Here is a 14,747-nt window from a genome sequence, read left to right on the forward strand (position 1 = left end):
AGCAAAAAAGGCTCTGATCTTCAATGCAAAGAAATCTTAACCAAATCCTATTGTGACAAAGGACTGAGGCAGAGAAATTTATTTTAAATAGTGTCATAAATAAATTTAAATAAATTTTCTGTCCTCAATCCAATGCTGCAGCTAGAACCAAAGAATACCACGAAGTAAAATGTTTGGACACAGACTCACAGGTTTGAACTGAACCAAGCAGAAGGGCTCTCCGAGGCAGTCTCGAGGATCGTCTGGCATTAGCGAAATACTTTGACAAGCAAACCTATGCTGATAATTCTTAGTTATCATCTGAAGCATGATGCTGGAGACAGATTAGCTGCTCGTGTTTGCCGAGGCAAAATACTAACTAAAGAAAATACAGACTTCACACATACTAGTGAGCGTTTCCCATTTGTAAAACTCACTAAATTTACTCTTTGCATGCTACTAAGAGAGATGCTGAGGTTCCAGTGAGAGTGCCGACTGTAAGAGGCCGGTTGCACGCTCCTCTCCCTTGCCCTTGCACCACTCCCCCTTCAATCAGATGCTAAAGTCTCAAAAATTCAGCTATCAGCTTCTTAGCCTAAAACCAGACTCAACAGCAGTCATATACTGCAGAATGACGTGAAAATAAATAAAAAGTGCCACCTAACGTTTATTGCTACTACTGTACTTTTGAGAATAACAACATCAGGAGTTATCATTGCATAAAAACGTAAAATACAGGACAAGAACATAAAAAACTGCTGCATGAGATACAAGAAGGCATTCACCCTCATCCTAACAGCAAAGTCTGGACAGCCAGTCACAGAACTCACTTCTTCCCAAGCCTTCCTACGTATGGATTAGTATCCACATCACAACGTCACTGTGCTGCAGCTTTCTTGGAGAGCAGAACGAAATCTGCACTGCTGAAGTGGGCTGGGTGGGCTCCTCCCGGCCTGTCCCACCACTGCCCACTGGCTCCCAGGCCATGAAGTCGTTGAGTGTGAGACCCCAAGCAGAACAGAAACATCTCTCTAAACCAGACCACCTAAAAGGAGAATGTCAGAGATTCTTTTTTTTGGCTCGGAGTGCTAATGGAAAATAGGAAACCAACCAGGCAGCTTCAGACCCTGGCACGTGCCCAAAAAGGCAAAGAGAGGATTCAGATGTAAGGGAAATTTATCTCACTGGTAATGCTGCAGCCTCAGAAGTGCACTCACGTTACGGAAAACCCGCTGAATTGCCAAAGCCAGATGGCATGTAAATATTTAAACAACAAAATAGCTTAAAATAATCTTTCTGCTAAAACACAGATGGAACTATTATTTACATTTACTTAAGAAATTTTCTGTCTGAATATTACCGTGACTTCCAGTAAAGGGAAGTGCTATATATCACCTACAGCATAAACACAGCTCCCCAGAAGATTCTTGTTGATATCACGTGGAAAAATAGACCAAGATTTTAAAGGGCTATTAATAACACCTTCTACTGATCAGTTGGAAACCGAGGGAAGGGGACGATGGCTGCAGCACTTGGCAGATCTGCTCACAGCACGCGAGATCTAAGGGTGGAAGATTCAGAGTCGTCCCCCCCCAAAACACACCCCCTAAGAAACAGCCAGTGGTGAAAAGGTACCAAAAGATACCAGTATCAGCACAGTGCCATCTGTGGCAGGCCTTAGATTTATAATTAATCTGCTAGCTTAATCAAGCAGAAAAAAGTACTCTGGTTAATTAGGGGGAAGCAGAGTGAGGCAGCTGCTCTGCAGCTCATATATCACGGAGCTAATCACAGCTCTAAGAGAGAACAGGTACGTCGCTCCCACAGCGCAGGTGAAGCTTACGTGTGGCAGAGAAAGCCTGGAAAAATCAATTCAATTCCCTTGAAGAAGAAAACCAAAACATCACATGAGCTTTCAAAGGTAAGAGATGGACAAAGCACCTTATCAGACGAACCAGCTAAACCTTCCGAGCAAGCGGTGCCACAGCAGCTGCAGAGATTTCAGTCAGTCAGCAAAGCTAGACTAGAACATGTGCAAAAAAAGGGGAAAGGCGGTCTGTAAGGCAAGGACTAGAGGCCACTGATAACTTGATTCATCTTCCAGATGTCATATTGATAATGGAACACAAAGAGGGTGAGGAATAAACCAGCGTACAGCACGCTCCCAAATACCTAACACAGAGAAAGGGATGCACATCACCCAGAAAATAACACACAAGAAAAACTGTGAGGGAAAAATAAGCTTTAGACGAGAACACCGATGTAAAAAAGATGGGAGAAGTGAGATGGCGTAAACAACACACGTAACGCTGCTGAGAACACATAAAATCATGTTACGTTTGTGTAGCCATGGGCATTGGCAGCAGGCAATACAGAGTCATCAAAAAGAAAGTTGTGGCAAGCGAATGAAGAGCTTAATCATGGAGTAAATTAGAGCTGGTAATTCCTGCAGCGAGGGTAAGTCCCCAAAGGTGGCAGGTAAGTCGTGAGTGATGAGTGACACACACCTTCATCCATTGTTCTCTCCCTGTTAAGGAGCGAAACCTTGGAAACCCTTTCTGAGGGCTTGGGTAAGGACTGAGACACAGACAGAACAATTTTTAAATCACAAGAGAGGTTTCACACCCAAAAAAAGGGAGTCAGCGTAGTGCTGTACTCCACTGGAGTGGCTCGGGCAGCTGGGAGAGGCACGCTCCCGGAGAATCACGGCAGTGTTTCATGCAAAGAGACACCAACATTTTGGAACACTAAGGACGGGTGAATTCCCACACCAGGTCTGAATGGTCCTTCTCCAGTTTCCCGCAGTTTGAAAACCAGCATAAAACCATCTTCTAAGAAATATCACAGCAACATTTGGGGAACTTGGTCATTTGGGGCTATTGCCAGATTTTTCATCTTCAAAACTTCTCATAAACAAATGACAGATAAGGAAATCACTTTGACCAAGTTCAGCGATCATGTTCTCCATCTTAAAGACAACAAAGATTCATTTTATGGACAGAAACAATGAAACAAAATGTTTCCAGTGAGCAATCCAAGATTTTAAAGCAAACCTGTGGCAGCACCAATAATCAATTTTTCAGTCTCACCGATTTCTCTCAGTACTGTCCCTAATTGCCAAAATAACGAACATCACTAATTTACTACCAGGAGTAATTTTTATGCTCTCAAACTAGGAAATCTGTAACTACCTGCAGTTCATGGTGTCTGGATACCTAAAAGGATAAAGACACAGTGAAAAACACACCTGAAGTGAAAAACACTGGTCACGCTCCTACCTTGGTGCCTGCAGCACCACCTCCCAGCAGGATGGTGTGCCGTTGTAAGGAGTTATCAAGGCTTAGAGCTCTTCTGAGGATATTATGGAGTTTAAACCTAGCTGTCACACGGGCTTCTCTCACCTACTGACTTTCAGCCAGTTAATATGAACAACCGTGACAGAATCACTAAACAAGGGGCCCATAAGCAAAATGTAAGGGGCTTTTCATTTGGGTTTTTTGTTGTTTTTTTTTTTTTTTACCTCCTCTTGGTCCAACATTTGTTGCTTTAGTTTTTCTGCCAACTGGCTCTGCTGGTTGATTTCATCATCCTGCAATGAAACAGGGTTGGAGATTTTTAGTTTCGTTTCACAGTTCTCGTTTGGTCACGTTTTATTTATTTCCCCTTTCTAGAAAGGAAGGAGGAACCATGCCATAGCAAACCTTGCGCACGTTTGAGTGGTGTGAGAGGAGAGAAAAACAGACATACACAGAGCAACGCAGTAAAAGCAACGCACACACGCAGCTGTCTCTAGGAGATACCTAAGCAGAGGAGTCCCTGATGGTAAGAGAGACACTGATGTGGCCGGAGTTGCACCTTACAACTTGCAGGAGACTTTGCCAACATGTGTCATGTTCCACAGATGTACAAACACAGCTCTCTGCCCCTCTCTCTCACTCTGCCCCCAGATTTCAGCTGAAGAGAGGTCATCAGGGACAGATTTATTAACCAACTACAGTTTACAGCTAGCTCTGAACTGCGCTGACGAGAGCGGAAGCTCAAATCACAACCCCCTCAACTGCAGGATTGGTATTTACTTCCCTCCTCCATAACAGCCCCTGGAGAAAGCCCTGCCAGGTAACGCACACCCAGGCATCCAATTTTACCGGCGTTTCCACTCCCTTGTTCAGACACCATCCTCACGGGCGGTAAGTACAGCAGAGACACGCTGATGGACTCCACCGCACGAGTCCCTCCTCCAAAACGCCGCAGGAGCCCTGAGCAAGCCCCTCCCTGTTCTTGTGAGGGATCTCCTTCTCTAAGGGAACTCACCAAAGACAAACAGTTGCTTTTTACCCTGTCAGAGTCAATCGATATGTTGTGTTTCACTGACCAGCGTGCCAATAGATCGGTTTCTGATCGCAAACACAGCCATCAAGTAACAGCTGTTCCCATCCCTAACGGTCAATGGTTTTGATATGCCTTTTTTTTCCCCACTTCTTGTCCTCACACGAGCCAAAGCTATTAATGGCAAGTGCTCAGTAAATGACTGCTGATAGCTTTGAGTACCAATGATGTATTTCAAGCTGTGCAAATAAATAAATAAGCCAGCCACCTGCACTCCAGGCGGCGTTCACAACTAGAACAACATGCACCAGAGACCTAAGGGATGGCTACAGATCTTCCTTAAAATTCTAATTCTAACAATAAATATATATAAAAAAAAATATTAAGACGCAGTCTCCCTTTTTTCCCCTTCTCCTGTGACTCCAAGATGCCGCGACAGTTTGCTGAGGGATTGTACAAAACTCACTGAAGCAAAGGCGTGCTGAAAAGCCTGTACTGAGCCCTTGACACCAAAGCCAAACTCGGCTCCAATTTCATGGAGAATGCCCCCAAACACTATGCGCTGAGGGAACAGAGGCAGACGGCTGACATGACAGGACAAGACCTGGTTTTATGCAGTGACAGTGTTTTGAACTTTGGGACACTTTCCAGTTCACGCTGCTCACGCAACACTGAGCAAAGCCCACCCATTTTGGCTTTGTTCTCCATCTGCACCCAGCGAATGAAGTCAAACCAAACGTTCACACCTTATCATCCAGCTGTCTGTAGAGACTGGCAATCTCCTCATCGTACTTCTGCTTCTCCTCTGTCGAGATGCTGGCAACCACCGGTGTGATGTTGTCAATAATCGGGGTGTTATCGCAAGGCTCCAGGTTCTTCTGGTCCTTTGCGCTGATCTGTTCATCTTCAGGCACAGCTTCTCCTGCAGGCACACAACCCGTGGTCATTACAATCCAAGGGAGGGTTGCCCAAAACCACGGACATCCTAGGGATGGTCCTTCACAGTTGCTGAGAGGGACTCAGCAAAGCCAAGAAGGGCTCTGTCCAGCCGTGCAAGGCAGACGACTGCCACGCGTACGATCGACCGGCAAGAGTGGGTGTGGAAAAGACGGCCACCTCGTTAGAAAGGTGACCTCCGTGGTGAGAAACATCGACGTGCCAAACGTGGCCACAGCCCAAATGGCTGCCATCAAAAGCGCCCAACTCCTGGATCCCCTTTCCCTCAAGCCCTCCATAGACGGGATTAGCTCCATGGATCAACAGAAGTGTAAATAAAGAGGTAAAAAAAAAAAAAAATCCAACTTTCAGCCTAAAGCCTATTGGCAATTAAATGTCTCTTGCTCTCCGGATTTCCAACTGCCGTGTCAAGTCTCCCTCCCCAGGACGAACCGCTAGAGCAGCAGGACAACAAGGCAGCTGCCTTTAAAACGATGCCCACCTCCTGCCTTGTCACACCTACAGCGAAAGCGCACACACCTTTTTCAGATCTCGCCCGTGCGCACCAGGCAGGACGTGCTCACTACACATTTTCTTTCAAAATCCCTTTCTCTGAGGAATATTTTCTTCTCTAACATCGGCGCATTGCAATTACGAGCCCGCCGCAGTTCAGTGAAGAGGGACCGGCAAGGCGCTCATGCCAGAAATTGAATCTACTCTCATCCCACTCTGGTGAGAGGCCCCGAATGCTGCAGGCGTTGCTCGAGGGGCGGGAAGGTTACATCCAACCCTTCTGCACAAACAGGTTTTCTTCCTTTCCTATGAAAACCTACAATATTTTAGTCCCATTAAGCTTTACTAGCCCATGCCTCTTGCCAAAACAGCATAGGCATTATTTAACTTACTGGCAGGGAAACAAGGAAACAGGACAAATATATCAAAAACCAAACAGGCAGGGTAATTCAGGCCCCAAAGGGAAACAAAACAGGGCATGAAAGAGCACGACCAACTAAAGAGAAGATAATTTTTTCAAGCTTAAAGCATGAAAAACAGTGATTTGGAATCAAGCACCACAGCCCTCTATAAAAGACTTCACTCAAATACTTTTTGCCCTATTGCTAATGGCTGGATGATATTTTATATATTAATGAGAAAAACGTGATTTGATTTTTCATGGCTGCATTTCACTGGAGCAGACTGGGAAAGGTGGGCTCGGCCAGACCGTGGGACCTCGCGCACACGGCAACGCTCCTCAGGCTGCAGAGAACCCACCAGAAGCCTCCCAAAACGAACCCAGATTTTCATTCACTGGGTGAGAACAACCTCCTACCTGTAAAACGCAGACAAACTGTGCACCGGGATACAGGGCTGCCGAAATCCCGCTCCGCTGAGAACCACGCACACCCATTTTCTGCTGCAATTTTATTTTGTACAATATTTTCTACATTTATAGAGTAAGCTATCCCGATGGAATATTTATGCCTCTATCTTGTATTTCATATTCGAGACGCAATTTCTGTGACACTTCCATTTGTAAAGAGCCTCCTTTGACAGAGCAAACAATGGTGTTGCAGAAGGTCGGACAAGAAATCAATAGTATTCTGAATGCACCGAATGTATTCCGGGGTGATGCCAATGAGGAAAGCAGGACAGACGGAGGGGATGAGGAGGGGTGCATTATTTAGACACAACAATAGAGACAGCACCTTATAAGGCTTTTTTTAACACGGCACATGGAAAGGATCTATCCAGGGTTTTCTAAAAAAAAAATGTCTAGAAGGGGAAGGAAATGAAAGTCGTCCGATTTAGCAAACACAGAGTGAAACAGGGAGCACACGAGCCGGTTATAAATCATAAACCCCCAGCACTCCTCAGCACCAAGAGCACAGCGACCGTCTCCATAGCAATCACGCTGCGCTGATAAGGGAAATACTCCCCGGGCTGAAGCCTCCGGAGAAGGGCGCGGAGCGCAGCCGTTAGGTAACGACCTCATCCGAAAGGCAAGCGAACAGCACAGGGCGCTGGAAGGGGGAAGCGATTTTTTGCCCCCATCAAGGTCAGGTGTTATCTCCCAAGTAGTCATTTCACCCAGGACGCTCCAAACCAGACTGGGCCGTGCAAAACAAACTGTGATTAATAATTAAATCACAGATTTGTTCTCACTGGAGATACCTCAGGTGGCGCACTACTGAACTGCTGGGTGCATCAACGTGTAGGACCTGCATGACAAGCAGTCTGGAAAATAAAAATGACTCCAAAGAAGCCGTATTTTACTGCTCAGGGTTTGCCGGGATTTCAGGGTGCAACGGGGGTGCAGGGCTGGTTTGTTTGGGCTGGGGAGTTGTTTGTTTATTTGGTGTTGGGGGTTTGGTTTGGGGGTGGATTTTTTTGGTTTGGGCTTTTTTTGTTTTAATATGTGGAATGAAAATGAAAAGCGAGGATAATTTGCTAAGATTGTCACCATTCGAGATGAAATAAAAATTCTTTAATTAGTATGTATGCAGAGAAGTATTCTTCCTCCTCTACCATCCTACGCTTGACCCTACAACCTACCCTGAACAGCAATACCCTATGTTTCTAAACAGAAAATGGGCTGTTCTCAACTGCAACTTCACTTAGAAGCCACAGAAGGAGACAAGTGGTGATCCTTCTAATCAGATGACACTCCTAATCATTGTAGTAAAGGACTAATTAGTCTAATGTTAAACTCAAGTATAAAAAAACCCCAAGATCTGGTTATCTTAAAGCATAATGGAACTGATTCTCATGCCTGAGGAGCAGAGTTCTTTAAAAAAATAAACAACCCCAAACATAATGACATTTCACCTCTTCTTCATTAATACTACTAACATTATTAAAAATTATTGATGCCTTCCTGTATTCTCTACCTCTGCTATCACACTAGTTTTGGCCTTTAAAATGGTACCTTCTGTAAACAGCTGCTGGTTTCCCTGGTTTTTGCTTCTTCACCTTTCAGTTACTATTATGAAGTGTGAGCTAGAAGCCTGAATGGTGAGCTTAGAATTAGTACGACTCTTGTGATTTTGATTTAAGGCAAGATTTAAACTACACAACTTAAAAATACAAAGACACGAAGACATGCACCCACTCCCATTTTCCGGTACGCACCGTTTCTCCACCTGTTCAGCTCCAGCTCTAGATGCTGGATAACATTCTTTAGACTCTTGTTTTTGTCTTTCTCCTTCTCATACTTTTTCTTCCACTCCTCTGCGGTCAGCTCTAGGTTCACAGAGACCGTGTTCTTAATCGTCTTGGCTCTGCGCAACAAAACCAGGTGTCAGTTCTCTGCAACTTGCATCTCAATACAACAGCAAGGAATCAGAAATTGTTCCGTAACACAAAGGGAAACTAGCAAACATTTGCAACTCATTTTCTAAGGTGCAATGCCCCGCTTCCATTCTCTCTCAAACCCTCCGTGCCATTACTACCTGGAAGCCTCCACAGAAATTTTTCTGATTCAAAATCCAGCAGTGTGTGACCTGCAGCAGATACGGGTCTGCCTCTTCAGATTCCTCCAAAAAGAGAAGCTCTGGAAGCTGTTCTTGGATTAAGGACAAAACCAAGTCCTGTCATGACTGCTTTGCTAGGTGAGCTGTCACCTCACAGCTGCTCCTGGCCTGAGACCCACCGCAGAGTACCCCACCCCAGCGTCTGACCACGGGCTTGTCCCATCCCTTAAACTCCACCGACCAAACTGAGCCGTATTTCAAGCGTCACAGCGTGAAGGATGTCGACACAGTGAAGCAGAGGTATGGAAACTTATCCTTCTTGAAAGCCAAACGGTGCTTGCAAACACATTTTTGGGGATGGAAGGAAGGGAAGGAGGAGAATCGCTGGTCACCACCAGGTAACTGGGATACCGCTGGGCCGAGGAAGGCTCTCAGTGGGAAGGCAGCCTGAACTCGCGCCTGTGCCACTGCAGGCTGGTGCACGAGTTACTGCCTCTCTAGGCAAAAACATCACAAAATTTAAACCCTTCTAACAACCACCACCACTTTATTCTTGTGAAAGTGCTAAGCTCCCACCGAACCTGAACAATTGCACCAGAAAATGCAAAGCAAGCACAAAACACCCGCACAGCATCTACTCTAACAAATCCACGTTTAAAAAGAAAAACCAAACAAATCAGTATTAATTAAGAAAGCTTCAGATCTTTTGCCCTTTGCTGCTCAGACACCGAGTCCCTCAAAATGACTCCAGTGCTACTGAATAAAGGAGAGGCTAAGCAAAGGAACAACAGACAAACCTCCTACCAGTTTGTAAAGCCTTGGCTGGAACACCAGTGCAAGAAACTACGCCTAGGAGTGGGCTACAGACACACGGGCTAACCCTCCTTTGGGGCGAGCACATGATCTTAATTACTGTCTTTGCAGCTCCACTTTCTGATTCTAAAGCATGCTTTAAATGTGGCCCGTCACTAAAAATCCTGAAAGTCGTTTTGTCAGCAAGAAAACACTCCCATATCTGCTGCCTCATACTCCAAACTGCGCTCCAGTGATTTGCTCTATGTGGCAAGCAGGAGTTTTATTACCTTAGAAACATTTTAAAATAACCCTGCACTTTTAAAATATGCAGATGCCTAATGCTTAGATTTTACATATAGTCTCTGCCAAAAGCATGGCTCAAGTTTCCACTCATTTAACTGGACTGGGGGAAAAAAATGCCACACCATAAAGTTTATCGACTGCGCTACCCTAATGATGGATGAAGTACTTACTAGCAACTAAAATTAAAAACAATATAAAAACACAAGAAAAGAAGGAGCAGAAAGAGAAGAAATGGACTCACTACCAACAGAGGAGCATATGCACGTGTTGATCAGTGTCAGTGGGCCTGTGAAGATGAATTTTACTCCTAGCACTTATTTTAATGGTGATATAATTCTTTCTTGCTAGGAAAGGTGGAGGAATCTGTAATCACCCATGACTCGTATACCTTCCCATTAACGTTATTCAGGGCCACATCAGAAACATGAAACACCACCACCAAAGAGCCTGTAAAAGAAACCGTTTCCCGTGGACAGGGACGTTCCTGTCCAAAACGCCGACAACCAACACCGTGCACGTACAGCCTGCGCGCTGCTCTGCAGGTCCAGCACATCGCCAGGCCTCCTCCTTGGCTTTCCTTTCTTAGAAGTGAATGTTCTTCACGAGGAACTCCCATTTCAGCCCGATCCTACAGCTCTTAAGCGAACAAACAAAAACCCCACAATAAACCCCAGCCAAGCACTCTCATTAGCTATTTTCCCAGTTCTCTCAGCTGACATCCTGGTCCTCAGTCAGGAATATCTTCAACATGTTTCCCTTCCTACAGAGGTGTTAGTCATGTCACACCACCCCCAGCTCTGCAAGCCAAGAGATGCACAGAGAGGCTTTGAAAATTGTTTTGCCCCGAGCAGGAAGGCAAGCTTTACCCATTACTGAAAAGGGAAACAAAACCGAGAGAAATGTAAACTGAAATAACACACAGACCGGACTTCCCTGCACACGCCTCCTCAAGTACCCAAGCACACAGCTTCCCAGGGATCCTGGAGCGCTGCTACGTGTTACAGAGCAAAAGCAAACCCCTTTTAATCTAGATTTAATGAAAATAAAAGAAAGCTACACTAACTTTTAATCCCTTTAATCTGAACTATTAGTTTTTACTGCTTACGTTTCCTTTTACCATACCTGTGGAGAGTTCAGCATGAGAGCAAGCAGACGGGAACCTAGCACAGTACCTACTCATCTATATGAAATTAAACACCTCTGCGGCTGCGTTACTGCCCTGGAGCCTTATCCAGAAAGAATTAGCAGGAACTTTGGGATCACTCTTCCCTCCTACAGAGGTGCAAGGCTCACGCTCGTCTGAAATCACCTGCGGTCAGAAAAGTGTACGTGGGGAGGTTTAAACTGTGAACCATCAAAACATGTAAGCTTTTACCATCAACAAAAATGGTGCAACTCGTTGTTATCAAATTACTGCATCTTAATATTTGCATTTACTCAAAACTTCTGTGATGCACATTAGAACATACGGGATTTCAGTAGAAGTTTAAGTCTCCAATAACTTAAACTTACGTCCCTCATACAACGGTGAAGGAAAACTGCAGAGCAACCCTTAACGCGCTTATGGCAATGGTCCCTTCCTCCATTCTTAGTCCTTTTCCCCAAAACCTCGCTGCAGCGCCCTGAGAAGTTCCCTTTGGGGAGCTTTTCCCGCAGGCTGCTATTTAAGTGTAGTTCTGCAGCGAAGGAAGGGAACGCTGCGGGAAGCGGAGATCAGAGGAATTCATGCTGTTCGCAGCTACCTGGCTTGCGGCACGTGGGTCCCTCCTCACCTTCCACAAATCCCAGCAGGAGACGACAAGGACAAGTCACTCCTGGTTCTGGCAATGCCAGAGGGAGGGGGCGTTGCAGAGCTGCCCTCCAGCCCTGGGCTGCGCTCATCCACGAAGAGAGGCTGCGCCCGACTGCAGCTGCTTGTCCTGCACTTTTACGTACTCCTACGTGAACACACCAAAGGGACCATCTTCCCCTCATAAAAATCTAAGGAAAGCTCACATTAAAGGATAAAAGTGGGGCACTGAATTAATAGAAGATTGGCAGATTAATTTTTTATACGTTATTTTATTTTCCAATATAAAATGCTCCTTAACAGTACGGGCTTCACTCAAAAATTATGCAGGGTGGAAAACAACCCGCTTCCAGACAGAGACAAATTTATCGCATTGTACAAACTCTTAAACAAATTCTATTTCAAACAAACAATCGCAACTTGCTAGTATTTTTTCCTTCTGCTATCGCACCAATAAACCAAAAACGAGTAATTTTTCCAAAGTATCAGGGTTCTCCTCAATCGCAAGAAAGCAGTCATTACACAATGAGCCTGACCTATTTTTGCAAACTTTCCAAAGTGTATTTCATATGATTATTGCCAATGAACACATAGGGAAGAGAAATTTTCTTACTGAGTACTTCCACACTCATTATCCTTGCTTGTTTCTGAGGGCTCGTTCCTAAACTGTTAAGATCCTTCAATCGTATAGAAATGTCTGTGAGCTATCATGGTAATCTATCAAAGTTGTCAGTATTACACCCTGTACACATTCTTCTTTTCTCTTAATAGTTAAAAAATATTTTTTACAACCCTAACAATAATCCCTGAGCTGCCATTCAAGGAGAAGACACACCTTATCAGCACCAAGAGCAGTACCAGATAAAGCAAACCCGAACGTTTTCCACCGAGTTAGCCAACAGAAAACTGCCCAGCACCACCATCTTCCCCACAAAATTTCAAACAACTACGATAATGCTTTGTGCTTTACGCAGGAAAAAACGACCAGAGCTTCTAAGTAGCGCAGCTGCTGGCCAACATTAACATTTATTTTACTGGTACCACAGGGAACGAAGAGACAGTCTTCTCCAGTTCTCCAGTGCTATTTTTGAACAACTCCATAACCTCCTGATTTTAAAATGCCTACTCATCTCACTCCCCTCGGCACGGAACACGTGGAAGAGCCCGACTAAGTGTGACCCAGCCGAACGCCGAGCAGGACTCACCGCTGCCCGAACATCAGGGTCGACTTTGTTTCTGCTTCGTTGAACACAGAAGGGGAACAGCATATCACGATGGTGGTTCTGCAGTTCCCACCAAGGGAATCCTGAAGTATTCGGGTCATTTTGCTGTCTCGGTATGGAACGTGGGTTTTCTAACCAAAACAGAAGTAAGAGACACGAACAATTTTTTAAAATAATGATATTGTAGTGAGAGAGGACGTGAGCCAACAATAACTGGTTTAACGGATTCAAAGCGTGCAATCCTGAAGAGTAATCGTTTTGATTGTGCTAAGATTTCACTCCAGTGAAATCACTGAGAACTGGTTTCTTATCTTTAGTAGAACAGCAAAAGCATCACTGGTTTGTGATTGGAAAGCTAGTATTTTCTCCTTTCTGAATTGAAATGTTAGCTTATTTTTTTATGTGCACGGCAAAGACACAGATAAGTCAAAAGCCACCCTTCAAGAACACAAAACAGGATTACTTACAGTTCCTTCTGCCAAGGCAGATATCACATTGCCTAAAGCAGACAAAGACTTATTGATATTTTTAGCTTCATCAAGAACAGCGCCCTCCGCTCCAGTTTTGCTGACCTACCAAAGAGAGCAGGCAACAGTCAGCTCAGCTGTCAGCAAGCGCCTGTACAAATCCAGCTACAATGCAGGCAGTGCAACAGTTAGAGATGCTCTTGGAAGAAAAACAAAGCAAGCTTATCCTCAGCAGGAAGGAGGAGATTTTTCGATGCACTTTTTTGCTAGTGGAAGCCTGTAACACTCCCATCTTTCTCCCAGTGTAAGAGCGAACTTGGTTAAGGGAAAAAGTCTGTGCTCGCCTGAGGACGCTTGGGGACCACTTCCACGTCCAGGCTGTCCACACAGCTAGGGGACCCCACCAGTATATTCTCAGGGCACACTCAGTGGCACGGCACATGCCACCAAACGAGTGTCTTGGCTTTGTACTTTGCTTGCACGCACCAAGAATATCAGGACAGAAAAAGCGGGATCTCAGTCATCCTGACTCCAGGTTTACTGGTCCACAAACTGGATCCCAAGGTGGCCCAGGTGAGATGCTTGGTAGCCTGGGACCAGCACTCCTTTAGACAGCACCACAGTCTTCAAGTCTTTTTTCTCTCTCTTTTTTGGGGGGTTGGGTTGGGTGGGGAAGGGCACAGAAAAGTAGGATAAAGCCACGTATTTTTCTCTACATTAAAGCTACAGTATCTGTACTTTCCTCTAAAAATGCCACAGGACATAAAAGGACACTGTATCTTTCAAGAAGACAATCTACAAAGGAAACCCTTGTTTCAGGTTTTACGTACAACGTCCAACAAACACAACGAACTACAAAACGTAGTTTTCAGAGGAGGGTAGAGCCTGACGAGGCACTCATTTTCTAAACACCACTAATAGGTTTCAATTTCAGGTTTAGTGTTATAAGCAATAACAGAAATTAACATGATTAATTACTCTGATGAATGGCTTCTGCCTTGTACCGAGGGGTAATCAACTAGTGTGTCCCAATGAGCGTTCTGAAAGCTGCCCAGCTTATCAAACAAAATCTTTTCTTTCACTTCTCCTTTTCAGAAAGAAATAGAAATCTATGACCACAACGAGAGACATTGCCTCTCCGTGAGTAATTATTTTGACATGCACAGCAGTCACCAAGGCTCCACCTCAAATAAAGAATTCCGTAGCGCTGCAAAACAACGAGGTTTATCCTTTATTTACTTCATTTACAGTTAAACCATTTTGAACGCTCCAGAAGATGTTAGAATGAGAACTGGGAACCAACGACATTCTTCCACCGCAGTACTGTTCTAGACCATTACTCTTGTGGTAAATACAGACAAGTTCTTTTCTGATTAGTATTTTTCTACATTAGAAAGCAGAAATAGTCACCACAATCAAGAGAGTCATTCAGGGAGCTTCAAATAGACTTCAGCTGTGT

The 14,747-nt window shown here is 44.8% G+C and overlaps 1 protein-coding gene across 4 annotated transcripts in view; it reads right to left on the reverse strand.

Annotated features, from left to right (window-relative positions):
* KIF5C (kinesin family member 5C) overlaps positions 1-14,747 on the reverse strand; it is a 77,869-nt gene that overhangs the window by 16,138 nt on the left and 46,984 nt on the right. For all 4 annotated transcript variants that reach the window (XM_086465133.1, XM_086465131.1, XM_086465130.1 and 1 more), the window contains 5 exons: positions 13,289-13,393; positions 12,804-12,952; positions 8,371-8,519; positions 5,052-5,227; positions 3,500-3,568 (listed from right to left, as the gene is read on the reverse strand). In XM_086465133.1, the coding sequence (XP_086321259.1) occupies positions 3,500-3,568; positions 5,052-5,227; positions 8,371-8,519; positions 12,804-12,952; positions 13,289-13,393 (648 nt within the window). The remainder of the gene's footprint in view (positions 1-3,499; positions 3,569-5,051; positions 5,228-8,370; positions 8,520-12,803; positions 12,953-13,288; positions 13,394-14,747) is intronic.

This window comes from Leptosomus discolor, chromosome 5 (genome assembly GCF_034619465.1).
Source record: "Leptosomus discolor isolate bLepDis1 chromosome 5, bLepDis1.hap2, whole genome shotgun sequence".
Classification (NCBI taxonomy): domain Eukaryota; kingdom Metazoa; phylum Chordata; class Aves; order Leptosomiformes; family Leptosomidae; genus Leptosomus; species Leptosomus discolor.